The 20785-nt window shown below is 38.5% G+C and overlaps 1 protein-coding gene across 2 annotated transcripts in view; it reads right to left on the bottom strand.

Annotated features, from left to right (window-relative positions):
* CMSS1 (cms1 ribosomal small subunit homolog) overlaps positions 1-20785 on the bottom strand; it is a 394532-nt gene that overhangs the window by 12633 nt on the left and 361114 nt on the right. For both annotated transcript variants that reach the window (XM_070787095.1, XM_019969431.2), the window contains 4 exons: positions 10406-10477; positions 7673-7802; positions 2495-2554; positions 1438-1540 (listed from right to left, as the gene is read on the bottom strand). In XM_070787095.1, the coding sequence (XP_070643196.1) occupies positions 1438-1540; positions 2495-2554; positions 7673-7802; positions 10406-10477 (365 nt within the window). The remainder of the gene's footprint in view (positions 1-1437; positions 1541-2494; positions 2555-7672; positions 7803-10405; positions 10478-20785) is intronic.

The following is a 20785-nucleotide window of genomic DNA, read 5'->3' as shown; positions in this document are numbered from 1 at the left end:
TCTACTTTGCACCTTAGTCTATTTGATCAAATTCCTTTTTCTTCAGGACTTGGATTCTCCTTTGTTTTATCTCTGGTCAAAGCTAAGCAAGAGCCTGGCTCTGGGAGAGGGTTGAGTCCCAGTAAATCACATTTTACTCTGATGGCTCTTCTTTGAATACTGAATGTTACTACAGATTCAGTGGAAGCCTTTTTGTTTATTCTACAAAAGCTACAGTAAATGAAGAGGTGTGTGAAAGCACTTAGTAAAGTACCTACAAATTATCTATAAAATGTAATTTTTATATGTAAATTTTTGGTCCATTTGGCATTTTTCTTGGTATAAGAAGTGGGATGTGGATCCAAGTTAATTTTTTCAGATGGCTACCTGGTTGTTCCAATGCCGATGATTAAAGTCTATCTTTCCCTACTCATTTGTCACTTTTGCCATATTCTGTACATATACGTATGTGTCTACTTATGAACCTATAATTCTGCTCCGCTGTTCTGACCTGTCATGCACGTGCCAGTTCCATACTGTTTTGATTATTGAGAATTTGCAATATGGCTCTTAATAAAACAATCTGATGGATACTATAGGCCTTCATTAGCATTCTCTTTTAGAATTTCCACAGCTATTATTTCTTTTGTATTATATGAATTTAGAACTATTTTATCTAGTTTTAAAAACAACTATAGAAGTTTCATTGGAAATCTATGAAATTTGTAGATTATTCTAGGTAAACAGATATATTTACATCAAATTTTCCAATTTAACATGGTTCACCTTTCTGTTTAAGATGTTCTGCATCCCTTGTGTAATATTTTCTTTATCTAAATTTTGAGAGGTTTATGCATTGGTGTTCTATTTTTTCTTGTTATATGGTTTTAAAGTAGATCTTTTCTTTCATTTATTTCTCCAAATTGGTTATCGCCTGTATAATCTCCCAGCTTTTACCCTTGCCCCCCACAAAGTGTGTTCTCCACACAGGAGCCGAAGTGAACCTTTAGAATGATAATTCAGATCATGTGAATCCTCTGCTCAGCTCCTCCAACTGCACTGCATCTCAGGGCCTTTTGTATATACTATGCCCTCTGCCTGGAACACTCTTCTCCCAGACATCTGCTTGGCATTCTCATTCACTGTGTTCAACTCTGTCCAAATGTCAGTCTCCTAAGAGAGGTTTTCTGCAATTATCCTTTTAAAAGCAGCCCCCATTCTCTTCTATTCTTTTGCCATGATTTGTTTTTTTCTTACAGAACTTATCACTACTTGACATTATAATGTGTATTTTATTTGTTTATCATCTGTCTTCCTCACTGGAGAGTAAGTTCTACGAGAGAGGAAACTCTGTGTATTTCCTTCATTGCTACATTGCCAGCAAATAGAACATATCAGCTTGGCATATATTGGTTACTCAGAAAACATTCACGAAATAGAACAGGTGAAGCTTCCAACCTAATGAGCTCCACAGCTCGGATGGCAGAGCCACAGATAATCAGCATCAGGACTGATTTCTTCTCACTGTGGCTTTTCCGGAGTTTCACCCATTTGGGGCAGACTGAAAAAAGACCATAAGAAAAATATTACCCTACGTATAGCAAAATAAGGCCTCCAAAGTTGAATATTGTCCAATTCTTCACTATTATTTAATATAATGAGCATTGTTCAGATACTATTCTCTGGTTATGTTAGATATTAAAATGGAACATCATTAATTTATACCACAAAACATAAAATATGCTAAGTAACTGTGACCAGCTTTAGAAGTAAAAAAAGTTTGTACCAAAAAAAAAAAAAAAGACAAAGAAAACTTAATAATCCAGTGAGACTGATTCTATTATTACCTGCATTTACATTTGCTGTATTTGAGGCTAAGAAAGGTTTATAAACTCAAGTTGAGTGTCATTGGAATTGGTTAGAATGTGAAAAAAGAATGCTAAATTACTGTGTCTAAACTAGTTCATTATTGGTCACAATAAATGACTATCTAGCATGAATAATCTAATTATTACTGTCTACATACAATGAAAAAGACAAAGTCAGACTGAGCAATAGCCATGGTCTGAGTTCTGAACATGGGAACAGAATTTCAGAATCTCAGAGTTGGGGTCAAGATCATAGTCCCACTTCCTTGTCCTTCACATAACAAAACAGAGTCCTGGAGGAGTCCTCAGTAACTTGTGCCAAGTCAAACATCAAACTGATGGGGTACTTGGGATGAGAACACTAATATAATTCTCTGGATTCCAAGAGCAATACATCTAATGTGCTGTACAACAAAAACAAGACCAAAACTCAAATCCCCAAAACCAGAGAAAAACAAGAAAAAATTAAAGTAAATAAAAATTAATATCAAGATGGACCTAAAAAACATCAATTTAAAATCCACTTAGGATGGAAACTTCATTTTAAATTTGAGGTTTTAAAAGTTTTTATTTTAAAGAGACAAACCTCATGTTTTAATGGAAATAACAATTTGATGAATAGTTTTTTAAAAAATGAGTTTACTTACCTTCTTTTAGATATGATGAAAGACTGTGAGTTAAATCATTGGCCTTGAGGAAGCAGGAGTCTAGAAATATGAGAAGCATACTTTGTAGAGGATTTTGCAAACACACACTCGAAACATTAAATGTGAATGATGTATTCTTGAACAGGTTGTACAACATTAATGAGTTGAGGACTCATTTATTTTAGAGTGTTGTCGAGCATTTAAAACAAAAGCAGCATCAACAATAATACTTTTTACTGCCCATCTTTTTTTTTTTTTTTTTTGAGCTGTGAGTTCAGTTTTATTTGGGACAAAATGAAGATTATAGCCTGGGAGACAGCATTTCAGATAGCTCTGAAAAACTGTTACAAAGAGGTAGGGAGGAAGGTCAGTATACATATAATTTTAGTAAAGGGAGAGTACATGCAATCAAGCACATTTTTTTGCAGAAAATTTCTGCTACTACTAGTCATATGAAGGTTACTGCTAGTCACAAAAAGCATACACTCACCATGAAGGCTTTTCTAGATATGAAAAGATGCAAGAATAGGGCTCATAAAATTGTCTCCTGAAAATAGTCTATCTGAGGACCTGTTCTGCCAGTTTTTCCAGAGCACAGGGTGCCTTATTTCTTTTTTTTTTAATATAAATTTATTTATATTAATTGGGGGGAGGCTAATTACTTTACAATATTGCATTGGTTTTGCCATACATCAACAAGAATCCACCACGGGTGTACACTTGTTCCCCATCCTGAACCCCCCTCTCCCCTCCCTCCCCATACCATCCCTCTGGGTCATCCCAGTGCACCAGCCCCAAGCATCCTGTATCCTGCATGGAACCTGGACTGGTGATTCATTTCACATATGATATTATACACGTTTCAATGCCATTCTCCCAAATCATCCCACCATCACCCTCTCCCACAGAGTCCAAAAGACTGTTCTATACATCAGTGTCTCTTTTACTGTCTCTCATACAGGGTTATCGTTACCATCTTTCTAAATTCCATATATATGCGTTAGTGTTCTGTATTGGTGTTTTTCTTTCTGGCTTACTTCACTCTGTATAATAGGCTCCAGTTTCATCCACCTCTTTAGAACTGATTCAAATGTAATCTTTTTAATGGCTGAGTAATACTCCATTGTGTATATGTACCACAGCTTTCTTATCCATTCATCTGCTGATGGACATTTGGGTTGCTTCCATGTCCTGGCTATTACAAACAGTGCTGCGATGAACACTGGGGTACATGTGTCTCTTTCAATCCTGGTTTCCTTGGTGTGTATGCCCAGCAGTGGGATTGCTGGGTTGTATGGGAGTTCTATCTCCAGTTTTTTAAGGAATCTCCACACTGTTCTCCATAGTGGCTGTACTAGTTTGCATTCCCACCAATGGTGTAAGAGGATTCCCTTTTCTCCACACCCTCTCCAGCATTTATTGCTTGTAGACTTTTGGATCGAAGCCATTCTGACTGGCGTGAAATGGTACCTCATTGTGGTTTTGATTTGCATTTCTCTGATAATGAGTGACCTCAACAAACATTTTTCTCCAAAGAAGACTGCCCATCATTTTTTAGAGTAGTGAAATAGAAGCTTGTTGTACATTCAGTGGACTAATGAAACATTTTTATTTTCAAATCCATGGAAATAGGCAATATACAAAGGTAAAGCTGAAACAGCTAATGGATCTTTGCGGAGATGCCCAAACTCACCAGTCACCATGGACGTGCAAATTACTATAAGATGAGATAACATTTTGCATATACATTAGAATGGCAATTGTTAAAAAGATGTATAATCTACCAAGCATTGCTGAGAAGGTAGGCTGATGGAAATTCTTGGGAACTACAGGTGGAAGTACAAAGTGGTATTGCTATGCTGGATTGTAATAAAATTAAGGTGTACATCATGAAGAAAGCTGAGCGCTGAAGAATTGATGTTTTTGAACTGTGGTGTTGGAGAAGACTCTTGAGACTCCCCTTGGACTGCAAGGAGATCCAACCAGTCCATTCTAAAGGAGATCAGTCCTGGGTGTTCATTGGAAGGACTGATGCTAAAGCTGAAACTCCAATACTTTGGTCACCTCATGCGAAGAGTGGACTCTTGGAAAAGACTCTGATGCTGGGAGGGATTGGGGGCAGGAGGAGAAGGGGACGACGGAGGATGAGATGGCTGGATGGCATCACCGACTCGATGGACATGGGTTTGGGTAAACTCTGGGAGTTGATGATGGACAGGGAGGCCTGGCGTGCTGCAATTCATGGGGTCGCAAAGAGTCGGAGAAGACTGAGTGACTGAACTGAACTGAACTGAACTGATATCCCTATGAACCCAGGATTACATTCCTGGAATGTAATGGAAAGAAAGAAACATTATGGAAAGAAATTCTCGTGTAGTATATAAAGACACACTCAAAACAGTCATACAAGTATTATTTATAATGCTGGAGAACTAGAAGCAACCTAAACATCCATATAGGAGAAAATGCATGAGCAATAAGTGGTAGATGAAATCACTGGAATACTATGTAGCATTTTAGAAGCAATGAACTACATGTACATAAAGCTATACAGGCATCCTGAAAAAGTGTTCAGGGAGGAAAGAGAATGAGAGGTGCAGCACAACTTCATTTAAATAAATTGTAAAAAGCTTCCACATGCAACAATATGACATATGCATATTAAAAAATGTACAGGAACCCATTAGAATTGATGCCTATGGAGAAAGGAAATTGGAGTGTGGGTGGGGAAGAGCAGGAATAATACATCAAAATACAACATTAACACAACACAGCACAACAACACAATGAAAGACAATGAAACAAACAGCAATAAAACACAGGGGCCTTGATCAACCAACGATGATCATGGTCTAGCAACTCAGTAGTATTATTAACTCTGTAAGATGTATAAAAAAGCATGTTTATCATCCAAATTCTTTATACCAGAAGAAGTCTGTCTATAAATACATCAGAGTGTTAGGGAGTAAACTATTACTGAATTAAATGAGACTTATGTTGTGACCCAGTGCATACAAATTCACAGTATGTGAGTAACTTCAAAGATGCTGCCCTCTATATCCTGTTGTAGAGCCTCTGATGATCTTTAAAAATGTAATCTCCCAAGTCTGGATATGATCAGACTCACCTGCAGAGCATTACAATAGATACAGATTCCTGGAATGGAGTCCCCTTGGCACAGTAAGAATTCCTTGGGGCTGGGCCTGGGAATTTGCTTTTTAAGTTCCTGGGTGATTCATTTGCTTACAGGCATTTAGCACTGATCTGAACTACAATGCAGCTCTCAGGAGGACAGCTGAGTTAGCTCTAAGTGATTCTTGCTTCAAAACTCTAAGTTCCCATGTATATGACATTAACAATGTACAGTGCACAGTATTAATTGAAAAGACAAGTTCCTTCCCTACAGGCACAACTTGCAAACCACAACCAAGTCAGACACTGGGCAAACTAAATAGGAACAATATTTTATTACTTATATCCATATAAGTAATATATGCCCCTTCCTGAGACTGTTCTGATAACTGGTGGCATGTCCCTCCTTCAAATAACAGAGACCTCCTCTCTGTCTCGGCCCTGACAGTGTAGTGATGGGCCTTTTCTCTAAAACTTTCCTATGATGTTTTCGTACACTGTGACTCAGAATGGCCTAATTTCTTAACTAAAAATGAAAACCTGTTCCTTTTGGCTACAACAGTCTTCTTTTAACATATTTTAAATATTTTCCCCTAAGTTAATCATGACCACATATTCTTACCTAACTATATTATTGAACTCTAATGATGATATAATATAAACTCACTATGGAACTCAAGTGACTCCTTAAAGATTTCTTCTGACTTTTGACTCTCTGCAATTCTAACAAAGAACTAGAAGTGGGGAGGGAGGTGGGAGGGGGTTCAGGACTGGGATCACATGTACACCCGTGGCGGATTCATGTTGATGTATGGCAAAACCAATACAATATTGTAAAGTAATTAGCCTCTAATTAAAATAAATAAATTTAAATAAAAAAAAGAACTAAAAGGGAAAATTGACTATTGAGTCACAGTGAAATCAAACTTCAGTTAAACCTTGAAGAGGCTGTGTTACAGCACCTGGTTCCTGAGATAGAGGAGTCAGGAGGAGCTCTCCTCCTGAGGAGGGGCTGTGCTTAGAAGAGTCATCTCTAATTGCTATTGGGGTTTCTGAGCTCAGTAAGTAGGAAACTTCAGGACTCACTCATGTAGAAATGAGTTCCTTCAATTCTCTACAGGGCATTTCTTTTGGAAAAGGAACAGACAGGGGAACTGGTATCTCCAATCCAGTGTGCATTAAAAAAGAAAATGCACACATCATTTTATAAAAGAATTATAAAAATTCAGGGAATGGACTGTTTCTCAGCTTCTCAAGTCTCTAGAAAGTATAAAGTTGTAATGGAAAAAGGAAATCAAGCCACCTTTGACTTTTTCCAAAAGCGGTGTTAGATATTCCTAGTAGTCTACACATAGATCATCTGAAGCAGTGGTGCCTGACATTTTGTGGTTTGATTTTATGACATCTATTTTCTTCAGTCTCAGAAGAAAAGAGTAATAGATTATGTCATTATTTTGAAATTAATTAAAATTGGTTTTTAAAAGAATTTTCCAATATTTTTAACTTCATTATAAATATTCTAAGGCAGTAGATCTCATATAATAGTATACTTAAGAATCATACGTGGTGAGGTGTCAGCCTTGCTAAAAAATGTAGAATTTTGTTCATATCTTTAGATGGTTTACTTGAGAAAGTCTTGGTTGGAAGCTAAAATACTACCCTAAAAGCACAACAATGACTAGACATCCATGATGAGGGCAACAACAAAACTAAAATGTTATTAAAGCTAAAGTTCTTGTCTATAAAGGATGAGTAAATTAATCACCTATACTTTTAAATGTGTGCTTTATTTTTATTTAACTTCTATCCTCATTAAGGATTCTTATTCATTGAAAAATCTGTACAAAAAAAAAAAATCTGTCCCCAAAACACACCCAATACCTTTGCAGTGAAAAAACTTACAAATCTATTAGATTGAACAAATCCCATTTAGCATCTTAATGAAGAAATCATCCAACAGTTAAAATGATAAGGTTCAGGAAAGGAGTACTAGTACATGGAAAACACATTCATTAGAGGGAAGAACAACAGGAAGCCTGGCTGTACCTGGTAGGGTTAGTTCTTCTAGTTCAATCACTGAGCGACTGCTGCTGTAATAGTCCTTCATCAGCTTCTGTAGGTCTTCAGGTGTCCCTGGTTTTGGCTCTGATTTTGCAAGAATATCAGTAATTTTCTTCTGACGAGAAAGAAGTAAAAATGGGAAGACAGATTTTTAGAGTGGCATTTGGCTGAGGATAGGTTGATTCCTCTGGCATTTAAACTGTAAATAGGTTCTGGTGATGGCCAAGTGTGAATGGGAGTTCTAATAAATACACTTGAGAAAACTTGAAAGATACTTTTTAGACATAAATACTGCTTTGAAAAGCAGATGATCTAAGAGACTCCTTGGTCTATGATTTCTAGGAGAACTAAAAATTTTGCAGGAGTCTATAATAGGTACTGCTGCTGTTAAGTCGCTTCAGTCGTGTCCAACTCTGTGCGACCCCATAGACAGCAGCCCACCAGGCTCCCCTGTCCCTGGGATTCTCCAGGCATTTTCTGTTAAAAGTCAATAAGTGTTTATTTTATTTTTTTATTCTTTCACTTACTTGTGTTATATACAGAGCTTGCAGTCAATATGATACTATTTCTTTAAAAACTGTTATTGATATTTGCATTATGCCCAGGCATGTGGTCAGTTTCTGTAAATGATCCTTGTGGATTTTTTTTCTTTTTTAGAATTTTTATTTATTTTACTATTTATTTATTTATTTTGGCCATGCTGGGTTTTCATTGCTGCACAGGCTTTCTCTGGTTGTGGCAAGCAGGGGCTACTCTCTAATTGAGGTGTGCTGGCTTCTCATTGTGGTGACTTCTCTTTTTGTGGAGCGTGGGCTAGGGTGCTCGGGCTTCAGTAGTTGCCGCACGTAAGCTGAGTAGTTGCAGCTCCGGGGCTCTGGAGCACAGGCTCAACAGTTGTAGCACACGGGCTTAGTTGCTTTGCAACATGTGAGATCTTCCCAGATCAGGGATCGAACCCATGTCTCCTGTACTGCCAGGTGGATTTTTTAATCACTGAGCCACCTTAGGCTTCCCTCATGGCTCAGATGGTAAGGAATTTGGCTGCAATGCAGGAGACCTGGGTTTGATCCCTGGGTTGAGAAGATCCCCTGGAGAAGGGAATGGCTACCCACTTCAGTATTCTTGCCTGGAGAATTCCATGGACAGAGGAGTCCAGTGGGCTATAGTGCATTGGGTCGCAAATAGTCAGACACGACTGAGCCACACGACTTTCACCAAGGAAGCCCTAAAAGTCGGTAAATCTTGCTTATGGAAACCCCTTTCTAAGCTTCATACGATCTGTATTCCTGGGAGAGTAGAATTTGAGAATTTCTTGTGTAACCTGGATCTTAAGGCACTGAGTTTCAGTTTGGATTTCTGGGATTAAAGTAAGAGCTGCAGGAGTAATCTCAGCAAAGAAGTACACTGAAAAAGGGCACTTAAGACCCTCAATGCTCAAGTCTTGGGAGAGACATCTCGAATTGGCCCCATGAAAAGCAGAACAGGAAATGCTCTACAACATCTATTTTGATTTGGATTTACTTGTGTAGCATATACTCAATGCCTGCAATGTACTAGGAACATAAATTGTTCATTTAACTTTCATCATGAACTTCCCTTCTTATATCTTTCTAATATTTCACCAAAACTTCAGAAAGGTCCTTCCTTGTCTCCTACACCACCTTTTCCCCGCTCCGTCCATACTATGTTCCTTTTCATACCGCTGCCAAGAACAAAGTTCTGTCAAATGAATCAACTTTACCAAAAAAAAAAAAAAAATGTCATCAGTGGGCACATTTCAGCATGACCTCAGCCAAGGCTAAACTATCTAGCTAGAGTTCTGACCTTGAGCCCCAAGAATGTAACACTCTTAAGGCCATTACTGTACAAACTATCAAAGAGAAGTTAAGGTCATTTCTTTAAGGACTTGCCAAACCTCAGCCAATTTGGCATCTCCCATCTTCCTATTTGGCTATATGCAGGCAAGGAAAACATAGGCACACACACTCTCAGCCTTCTAAAAGCTTGCTGGTAAGTAATTGGTTTGAGTCCATTTTCTTTCCTCTAATCCCAATCATATTTCCTCTGCTGACCAAAGCAGTAGACCCTTCTTGGCAGGGAGAGAATTACACTGCTGTTTTCACAACAGTGGTAGAAGGTCAAAGCTAACCACACTTTCTTCATAAGAAAGTCTGTATAGGAGCAACCGAGTTTCCCATATGTTCACAGGCAATCTGAAAATGCAAGGGGAGTCTTTTGCTTTAAATTATGGTTCAAACTTAGAGTCAGAAATGCCTTATACTTACACTACTTTCATCTGCTTAATCTTTTCTTATTAATACTCTAAGATATAAGATTTTTTAAAAAATGAAATGGTTAAGAAAAGAAGGTTGGTAAATTTCTTTTCTTGGATAAATCCAGAGGGGCCAGAGGGCAGGACAGCTCTGGGCCCCTTCTAAAATTAGAAACCCATGTCTGACTTCTAACCACAGTGAAAACACAGGGTAACAAAGATGCCTGGTAATCCACAAGGCTGAAATAGGAATTCTAAGAATTTATTTTTAGCTCCAGCAGAAACACTTATTACTAGTGACCTTAAGAGAGTCACCAAAGCTCAGTGAGTTTTACAACTTTTGAATCTCTAAAGTGGGGATTACAATAACTGCCTCATCAAAGTACACAATATAACAATGTGATGGAAACCACGCAGGGCCACATCACTGTAAAAAATAATATTACCTTTTTCCTCTTCCTGGTCTTGGTGGCATCTTCATTTGTTTCCTTTGGTTGTATCAAGAAACATTCTTTAGGCTAAAAAGAAACGCAAATGAGAAAACTTTCATCTTAGTGTGATGAGCCATTCCCTGGTGGCTCAGCTGGTAAAGAATCTGCCTGCAGTGTGGGAGACCTGCATTTGATCCCTGGGTGAGGAAGATCCCCCAGAGAAGGGAACAGTTATCCACTCCAGTATTCTGGCCTGGATTTCTGGAGAATTCCATGGACCGTATAGTACATGGAGTCCAAAGAGTCAGACAGGACTGAGCAACTTTCACTTCACTTAGCATGATGAGGTTGTCAACTAACGGTATGAATCCCAAATTACCTATTGTCATGCATGTATTCTTCAGAATATCTTGGTAATACGGACAAAGAAATGTTGCAACATCCACTGTAGGCTATTATGCAGGGGCTGGCTGAGAGAATTTGTAAAAGTGAGAAACTGCAGATGACCTAAGACAGGACCTATGGACAAAGGTCAAAATGTGTGAGTGAGTGAATATATGTTTTGAGGTGGTGGTACAGGGTATTAAAAGTGGAAGACAGTGGCCAGGTTTGTAAAATATAGGCAGAAAGAAATATGGTTAAAATTAAGATATAGTAAAAATAAAAGTCTTTGACTAGCATGACTGGTGTGGTCTACTAACTAGCAATGTGTGAGACTGTATTTCCAAGTCACTGACATCATTTTGTTATCCATTCCTTTCCTCTTCTCAATAGGCACAGAAAATCTGAAGTAGGATATATTTACTTACATTTTTATAAAACCAGCTGCACCGAATGCCTTATCTACAGTGACTACAAAATGAATGTTTCTGCTAATGGTCTGACAAAAGTCTCAGCACCATGGCATCCTGAGTAATTGATTTTGCCTGTAGCCTTGACCCCTGGAGTACCCTATACAGTTTAGTGCTATTTTTATCCTAAGGGTTCTTTTTTTAAGCGTAGAAAAACAGGAAATTTGGGCTAAGACTTTGATTTATAAAACGGAATGCTTCAAATTCCATATTTATTAATCATAAGCAGTTGTATAAAATGTTTCCTGTGTTGGATCTTTTATGCAACATTTTCAAACCAGTTGCCAAGTAAGATATAAAATGTAAGTGAAAACTTATTCTGAGTTTTTTCTTCATTGAGTTTCCATTCCAACTAGAGAGTACTCAGTTTTAGCTGGTAAACTACTAACTAAACCAATCTTGTCTCCACTGGTTCTGTTTAAAATGAGTACAGATGAAGCTTTCTATTAAAGTTTGCAGACAGTCTGAAGATTAAGAATGCCTATGGCCTGAAGCCAGAGAAATAAAACGCTATATAATTTCTTCAAGGCATGGGGCCAGGACCAGCAGTTTCTAGACTCTATTTCAGTGGTAGAGAAGTAGATTCAAGTGGGAATCTTGAAATCTCAGCTGCTTCTTAGTTAAAACAAAAACCCTGCAAAGTACAAATGCATCATAGCTAAAGAAAGAAAGATATTATGATCTCGCTTATTTAGAAAGTTAAACTGTCTTGTAGATGCAGATACACTCTAATCTGATGCCAATTAGAACCGGGGCCATGGCCGCTAATATGTCACAGAAGCTGCCAGACAGTCCTAAGAGTCCAGTTACAGATCAGGTCCAGATCAGGTCAATGTCGGCTTATGCTCCTATGGCAAAGCCTGCATACAATTAGTAGATCCCTAGATGCCTCAAGGCATACTGCAGTATCTTGTCACCAGTAGCAAGGTTTTGGGGAAGCAAATGTAGAATCTATTTCATTTCCCTATTTAGCAAATGGAGGTGCTCTCCGAGTGTATGTTCAATGTGTGGAGTTGTATTCATGTTAGGTTTACAAAGCTAATTAAACACAACAGAAATTAAATGTGGAAATGAGTTCAGTTATAAGGACATGGATTCTCCAATTCCAGAAGGAAAAAAAAAAAAATCAACAATTCTGAATCATGCAAAGGGAAAAAAAAAAACAGGCTTGACAATTGCTTTTGTCAAGATTCTGTATATTAGGTTCAAACTCTTACGTCATCTTAAAGGACATACAGTATGATATTTATGTTCTGGGAGCAGTCACTTTAGCTGGCTGCAGCAGGATGCTAAGGAAGATGCGAGTTTATGGATCAATTTCCATAAAAGTAAGATGACTTTATGAAGAAACACAAATCCCTCAGTACTGAAATTTCTTAACCTTTGCTAACTGCCTTACAAATGCTGATGTTTACCCTCAGAGAGACGAGGTAAGAAGATGAGGAAGCACCACAGCCGGCCAGTTAACCATTTATAGAATCAATTCCAAGAGTGTCTGTCTTTGGCAGGTAATAAGTTATGTCATTTCTAAATGCAGTGATTTTTAATATATGTACCTGGAGTATTAAGTTAAAGATTTAGAAGAATCACATTTGCCCCAAAACATTTAACAGGAAAACTTATTAAGCATTTAGAAAAGCAATTAATTGGGGGTATGTTTTCAATTACTTAAAGTGTCAAAAATTATATTCTTTAAGAAGGAGGCTTCTGGTTTTAACCATGGCAAATCATTTGCAAAACACTAAAATGAAAATAAAGGAAACTGAAAAGATATAAATCTGTAAGGACCAAGAAACCAGAAGAGAGGACAACCGTAGTGGAGAGATTTCAACAATTTTTTGAAAAATGGAAAGTGGCTGAAACTGGATGGATGCTATTTAGCAGAGGGAGAGAGACAGCTAGGACCTGGGTTTCTAGAGAGCTGGCAGCTAGCAATACGTGTGTCTGTTTCACCTACTTGGCCCTGAAAAGGTTGAGTAGTGGGTGGTACAGGGTACTACCGAGGGGAAAGGGCTTGAAATAAAAAGAGACTGGATGAAAGTTTACATTTAAAATGATTTGCCTCCTTCCTACTCCCATCTGGCTCTATCTTCTGTCCAGGCAGCCAAGCAATTATCCTATTACTGCTTCCTCTCATCTTGCTCTTCCTGACAGAAGACTAGAGATTTATGCTCTGGAGAGAATAAGAAGACCAAGAAGTCTAGCACAGGGGAGACAGGGCAGAGACTGAGACTCATCTCCTTTTCTTGTCCCTCTTTCAGGATGTCTCAAGCCAAGTTACACAGTACAGGCAGGAGACTACTGAATTCTTCTCTGGAAAAATAACATAACCTAAGACAAATGCCACAAGAGAGTGACTTTGGGGGTTCCATAGTAAAAGTCCTGCTTTCTTATCATATCACCCTACCAAGAGCTCTACTAATTGACAAGTCCCATTTATGCACAAAAGTTTTCCATCAACTTTTTAGCATATCTCTCTTCAATATGACTAGACAGCTAAAGTTAATTAGACATCTAAGGAAAGTCTCTAACATGAGAGCAAACAAACAAAAAGAAGAAAGAACCCCAAGGAAACAAATTACAATTACAATACTATTCTTAGAAGTACAATTACAAACAAAATGATTACAAATTATTCAAAACAATTATAATTAGTATTCACAGAGAGATGAGGGAAGAATTTCCAGCTATGAAACAAAAACAGGATGCTATACACAAGGGAAAAAAATCAGAAAAAAACATTAAAACAAATAAGAAAGTTGGAATAAAAATATAGGAGGAAGGCTTGAAGAAAAGTAGAAAAATCTTCCAGAAAGATGAAAAATAATAAGAAAAAAGTAGTAACAAAATTAGAGAGTCAGCTTAAGAGAGTCAACATGACAATAAAAGGTATTATAGAAAGTAAGAATCATATAAAACAGTAGGAAAGAAGTGATTAAAAAATAAGAAAAACTTTCCATAACTAAAAGAAACTTTCTAGAACATGAAACTCCAAATTCAAAGTCCATTAAGTATACAGTACAATGGATAAGAAAAATATCCCCACTAAGGAAAATTACTATGAAATTTCAGAACATCATGGACAAACAAAAGACTCTAAGAACTTCAAAAGAAAAACAGTAACATAAATAATAAAAAGGTCAAAGAAAATAATAGTGTCAGACCTTGCAACAACAGTAATGAAAGCCAGAACTCAGTGGGACAAAGCTTTCAAAAGTATGGGGAAAATTTATTTGCAAATTATAGATTTTTTTATACCCAGAAAAACTATCAGTCAAGTTAAAAGGAAAATGTTTAGATTTCAGTAAACATTCTCAGATATTTAAGGTCTCAAAAAATTTACTTCCTACTTGTGGATACTAAATGCTCTATTCCAGCACTGCTACTGCTAAGTCACTTCAGTCGTGTCCGACTCTGTGCGACCCCATAGACGGCAGCCCATCAGGCTCCCCCATCCCTGGGATTCTCCAGGCAAGAACACTGGAGTGGGTTGCCATTTCCTTCTCCAATGCATGAAAGTTAAAAGTGAAAGTGAAATTGCTCAGTCGTGTCCGACTCTTAGCGACCCCAAGGACTGCAGCCTCTTCCATCCGTGGGATTTTCCAGGCAAGAGTACTGGAGTGGGGTGCCATTGCCTTCTCCATTCCAGCACAATAAAGGGCTAAATTAAGGAAGAGGATGATATAGGATTCAGTGAATAGAGAAACCAATCCAGAAGACAACTGAGGGAATAGCAAAGAGAAGTCTCAGTTGCTCTGCAAGTCTAGAAAATAACCAATTCCAAATGGAAAAAAAAAAAAGTGTGGAGATGCGTAGGAAAGAACAATAACTGTTCTAGTTGAGCATATGGAAAATATTATTTATGGGCATGTGGAAGAGATGTTGTAACATATGGGAGCAATTAACAATAGGAACACAGCAAGTCTGGCAAATGAAGAAATGAGGTAATTATTAATGCCATGAAAATAAACAATTGTATAATAAAGTAGAGATGATTATAGCTTCTCTTTTTCTCGGCATTGAACAGTATTTCCATGGTCATAATAATGAAAGAGTGACAACTGTTCTAACCAAAATGTAATATTGTGTTGGCAGAGGAGGTAGCAGTTGGAGAGGGAATAGGGCATAGATGACAGGATTTTGTCCTTGTATGCCACCTCAGGAAGATAATGTCAAAAACTGGGAAATCAAGAAACTGCAATATAAAATATAAGGTAGCAAATAAGAAAAACAGCTAAAGACTGAGAGTGGTTGCCACTAAGGAAAGACTTAGATAAGAGAAGGGAAGAAGACTGCTGTTTTTCCACTAAAAACCTTTAATCTTCGTCGTCGTCGACGTGAAGTTGCTCAGTTGTGTCCAACTCTTTTCGACCCCATGGACTGTAGCCTACCAGGCTCCTCACTCCATGGCATTCTCCAGGCAAGAGTACTTGAGTGGGTTGCCATTTCCTTCTCCAGGGGATCTTCCCAATCCAGGGATCGAACCTGGGTCTCCTGCATTCCAGGCAGATGTTTTAACCTCTGAGCCACCAGGGAAGTGGCCAAAAAACCTTTAACAGTGTTTGATTATTGCTTTGGTAAAAAGATAAAATTTAAATTGTCATTTTATAACAAAAACAAGCATGTTCACTGTAAAAATTAAGACAACTTAGGGATCTCCTTCATGGTCCAGGATTAGGAATCCGCCTGCCAATGTGGGGGACATGGGTTCAATCCCTGGTCCGGGAAGATTCCACATGTCGTGGGGCAACTAAGCCTGTGTGTCATGAGTGAGCCCTCAGCTCTAGAGACTGTGCCCCACAACAACAGAAGCCACTTCGATGAGAAGCCCACACACCTTGTCTAGAGAAAGCCTATGCGCAGCAATGAAGACCCAGCACACCCAAAAATAAAATAAATGAGTAAATAAATAAAATAGTTAAAAAACAAGCAACTTAGAACTGCTTATTTGGTTTGGTCAAACGTTATTCAATATACACTCACCAAAATGTTTAAATAAAAAGATTGATAACTCCAAAAGTTGATAAGAGAATAAGGCAAGTAAAACTAATACACTGACAGTGGAAGTGGAAAAATGGAACACTCATTTTTGAAAAAAGTCTAGCAGTTTGTGCAAAACTAAATATGATCCAGCAGTTCTATTCCTATGTGTTTACTCAAGAGAAATAAAGATTTATGTTAACAAAAAGGCTTGTATATGAATGTTGATTTCAGATTTATTCATAATAGACCCTAACAAGAAATAGTCACAGGCATCCATTAATAGAAGAATGGATAATAAACTGTGACACATTCATATAATTGAATATTATTTAGTGTTATGAACTGAACTGTGACCCCCATAATTTATATGCTGAAGCCCTAATCCCTAATGTGACCATATTTGGAGATAGGGCCTTTAAAGAGGCAATTAAAGATAAAGAGATCATAAAGATGAAGTCATAATCCAGCAGGACTTGTGTCTTTGTAGGAGGAGGAAAAGACACCAGGAATGTACATACACAGAGAAAGACCACGTGAGGACACAGTGAAAAGGCAGCCATTTACAAGCCAAAGAGAAAAGCATCAGGAGAAACCACGCCTGTCAATACCTTGATCATGGACTTCCATCTTCCAAAATTGTGAGAAATAAAATTCTGTTGTTTACACCACTCAGGCACTTTGTTATGACAGCACTACAGACTAATCCACTCAGCAAAACAAGAAAGAAAGAGAAAACAAAGAAAGACCACTATCATCAACACAGATGAGCCTGAATAATATTATGCTGAATAAAAGACATCTAGAGCCAAAGAGTGTACCCTGTATGATTTAATTTGTGTGAAATTCTAGAAAAAGGAAAACTGATTTTGGGGGGAAAACATCAGAATAATGGTTGCCTCAGGGGCAAGCAGTTTTGAAGAGGACATTCGACACTTCTCTATTTTTTTTGTATGTTAACTTTACTTTAAAAGGGAAGAAAAGAACTTTAAAATTTTTATTTATTTATGAATATTTTAATACTATTTTATTAAATATTAAAATATATTTCAATATTTATTTTAAAATAAATATTGAACTTTAAAAAATAATATGCATGCTGAAGCATCTGAGCGGATTGTACTGATTTTGAAAATTTGAAATGTATCAAAAATAAGGTGATAGATGGATGGTATCTGAGCACCCTGTTCAAAACTTTTGGACAGAGACACAATCACATACGAAATCTTTAAAGGGAATTCCCTGGCCGTTCAGTGGTAAGGACTCTGTACTTTAACTTCTGAGGGCCCAGGTTTGATACCTGGTCAAGGAACTAGGGGAGAAGGAAATGGCAACCCACTCTAGTACTCTTGCCTGGAAAAATCCCATGGACGGAGGAGCCTGGTAGGCTACAGTCCATGGGGTCATGAAGAGTTGGACACGACTGAACGACTTCACTTTCACTTTTCACTTTCATGCATTGGAGAAGGAAATGGTAACCCACTCCAGTATTCTTGCCTGGAGAATCCCAGGGACAGGGGAGCCTGGTGGGCTGCCGTCTATGGGGTCGCACAGAGCTGGACATGACTAAAGTGACTTAGCAGCAGCAGCAGCAAGGAACTAGGATCCCACAAGCTCCACGTTGCAGCCAAATTAACAAACAAACAAAAGTCTTTAAAGATATTAAAGGTGTGCCTTGGTGATTCTCTAAAACACAAGTCTAGGAAGCTTAAGGGGTCTTGTCCAATAATTGTCTCAGCTGAGGCCCAAGGTACAGAAGGCTTTATCTGAGTCTCTTTCTGTTTTGTAAGTTCATTTGTTTCATTTCTTTTTAGATTCCACGTATAAGGGATGCCATACGGTATTTCTCCTTCTCCGTCTGACTTATTTCACTCAGTATGACACTCTCTAGGTCTATTCATGTTACGGCAAATGACATTATTTCATTCTTTTTAATGGCAGAGTAATATTCCATTGCATAGCACGTGGAACTCTACTCAATGTTATGTGCCAGCCTGGATGGGAGTTGGGTTTAGGGGGGAATGGACACATGTGTATGTATGGTTGGGTCCCTTTGCTGTTCACCTGAAATTACAAACATTGTTAATTGGCTATATCCCAATACAAAATGGGCCTCCGTTGTGGCTCAGCTGATAAAGAATCTGCCTGTAATGTGGGAGACCTGGGGTCGATCCCTGGGTTGGGAAGATCCCCTGGAGAAGGGAAAGGCTACCCACTCCAGTATTCTGGCCTAGAGAATTCCATGGACTGTACAGTCCATGGGGTCACAAAGAGCTGGACATGACTGAGTGAATTTCACTTCACTTTGATACAAAATAAAATGGTTAAAGTTTCAAAAAAAAAAAGATGGTTTATCTGGAAAAGATTTGTGGGTGTGACTTTTGCCTAATAGAGTAAATCCCCAGAAGCATCATAGGAAACCCACAAAATTCCTAAAGGAGTTATATATTCAGAAACTGAGAGGATCAGAGATGAACCCTCAGATTTCTATTGTCAAGAAGCAAGCTGAAAGAGCTGCTTAGTTGCAAATACATGTTACCTTTCTTTTTTTTTTTTAAAGAGAGGATGACTCAAAGGACAGAACAAGAACCCAAAGAGCAGAGTCAAGAACCATAAGACCTTGAGCCTTAAGACTTAATTAAGAAACTCCCAACACTTGCTGAATGTTGTGGATGAATGACTCTTTGTTCCTCTGGTTTGAATAGAAATGTCTATAAAGTCATCCAGTGTTTGTCTCACTGCTTGGTGATGGATATATAGAGGTTAGATAACTTGTCTCTTTAGTTACACAGGTTGAGAAGAAATATACTCAAAGAACTATACTTAAGGGACTAAATCCAAGGAACCTCAACTGCATGTGGACTTGATCTATACAATGAAATTCTGGGCACCGAACTCATGCTGTAATGGCATGAGATTTTTGCAGCCTTGGGAGGGGTGAATATATTCTGCATATGTAGTAGTAGTAGTGTTAGTCGCTCAGTCGTGTCCGACTCTTTCCAACCCCATGGACTGCAGTCCACCAGGCTCCTCTGTCCATGGGATTCTCCAAGCAAGAATACTGGAGTGGGTTGCCATGCCCTCCTCCAGGGGATCTTCCCGACCCAGGGATTGAACCCAGATCTCCTGCAATGCAGGCAAATTCTTTACCAGTTGAGCTGAGCTGAGCTACGGGGAAGAACCATTCTGTATATGGGAGGGATGTAAATCACTAGGGGTCAGAGGGCAGACTGTACCCAGACCCCAGGATAGTTAGCAGTGAACATTGTATCCTGGTATTCATCCCCTTCTCTTAAATGTGGATCGGATTTACTGATCTACTTCTAATAGCATATGGAGGAAGTGATGTGATGTCAGTTCTGAGTGAGTCTGAGATTAGTTCTGGTTTCAGTTTTGAATGATCTTGATCACTCCCTCATGGGTCATGTGGCCTGGAGAAAGCCAGGGGCAATGTTGTGAGGCAGCCCTAAGGGAAGGCTCACTTGATGAGGAAGTTCAGTTCAGTTCGGTCACTCAGTCGTGTCCAACTCTTTGTGACCCCATGGACTGCAGCACACCAGGACTCCCTGTCTATCACCAATTCCCGGAGTTTACCCAAACTCATGTCCATTGAGTTGGTGATGCCATCCAACCATATCATCCTCTGTCATCCCCTTCTCCTGCCTTCAATCTTTTCCAGCATCAGGGTCTTTTCCAATGAGTCAGGTCTTCGCATCAGGTGGCCAAAGTATTGGAGTTTTGGCTTCAACATCAGTCCTTCCAATGAACACTCAGGACTGATCTCCTTTAGGATGGACTGGTTGGATCTCCTTGCAAAAAAGGGACAAAAAAATGCCAAGGGATTCTCAAGAGTCTTCTTCAGCGCCACAGTTTAAAAGCATCAATTCTTCAGTGCTCAGCTTTCTTTATAGTCCAACTCTCACATCCATACATGACTACTGTGAAAAACCATAGCTGTGACTAGACAGACCTTTGTTGGCAAAGTAATGTCTCTGCTTTTTAATATGCTGTCTAGGTTGGTCATAACTTTCTTTTTAAGGAGTAAGGGTCTTTTAATTTCATGGCTGCAGTCACCATCTGCATTGATTTTGGAGCCCCAAAAAATAAAGTCTGACACTGTTTCCACTGTTTCCCCATCTATTTCCCATGAAGTGATGGGACTCGATGCCATGATCTTAGTTTTCTGAATGTTGAGCTTTAAGCCAACTTTTTCACTCTCCACTTTCACTTTCATCAAGAGGCTCTTTAGTTCTTCACTTTCTGCCATAAGGGTGGTGTCATCTGCATATCTGAGGTTATTGATATTTCTCCCAGCAATCTTGATTCCAGCTTGTGCTTCATCCAGCCTAGCTTTTCTCATGATGTACTCTGCATATAAGTTAAATAAGCAGGGTGACAATATACAGCCTTGATGTACTCCTTTCCCGATTTGGAACCAGTCTGTTGTTCCATGTCCAGTTCTAACTGTTGCTTCCTGACCTGCATGCATACAGGCTTCTCAAGGGGCAGGTCAGGTGGTCTGGTATTCCCATCTCTTTCAGAATTTTCCACAGTTAATTGTGAT

Source organism: Bos indicus, chromosome 1, assembly GCF_029378745.1.
Source record: "Bos indicus isolate NIAB-ARS_2022 breed Sahiwal x Tharparkar chromosome 1, NIAB-ARS_B.indTharparkar_mat_pri_1.0, whole genome shotgun sequence".
In the NCBI taxonomy this organism is placed as follows: domain Eukaryota; kingdom Metazoa; phylum Chordata; class Mammalia; order Artiodactyla; family Bovidae; genus Bos; species Bos indicus.
The sequence above is the reverse complement of the archived record's forward strand: the minus strand, read 5'-3'. Positions and strand labels throughout refer to the sequence as shown.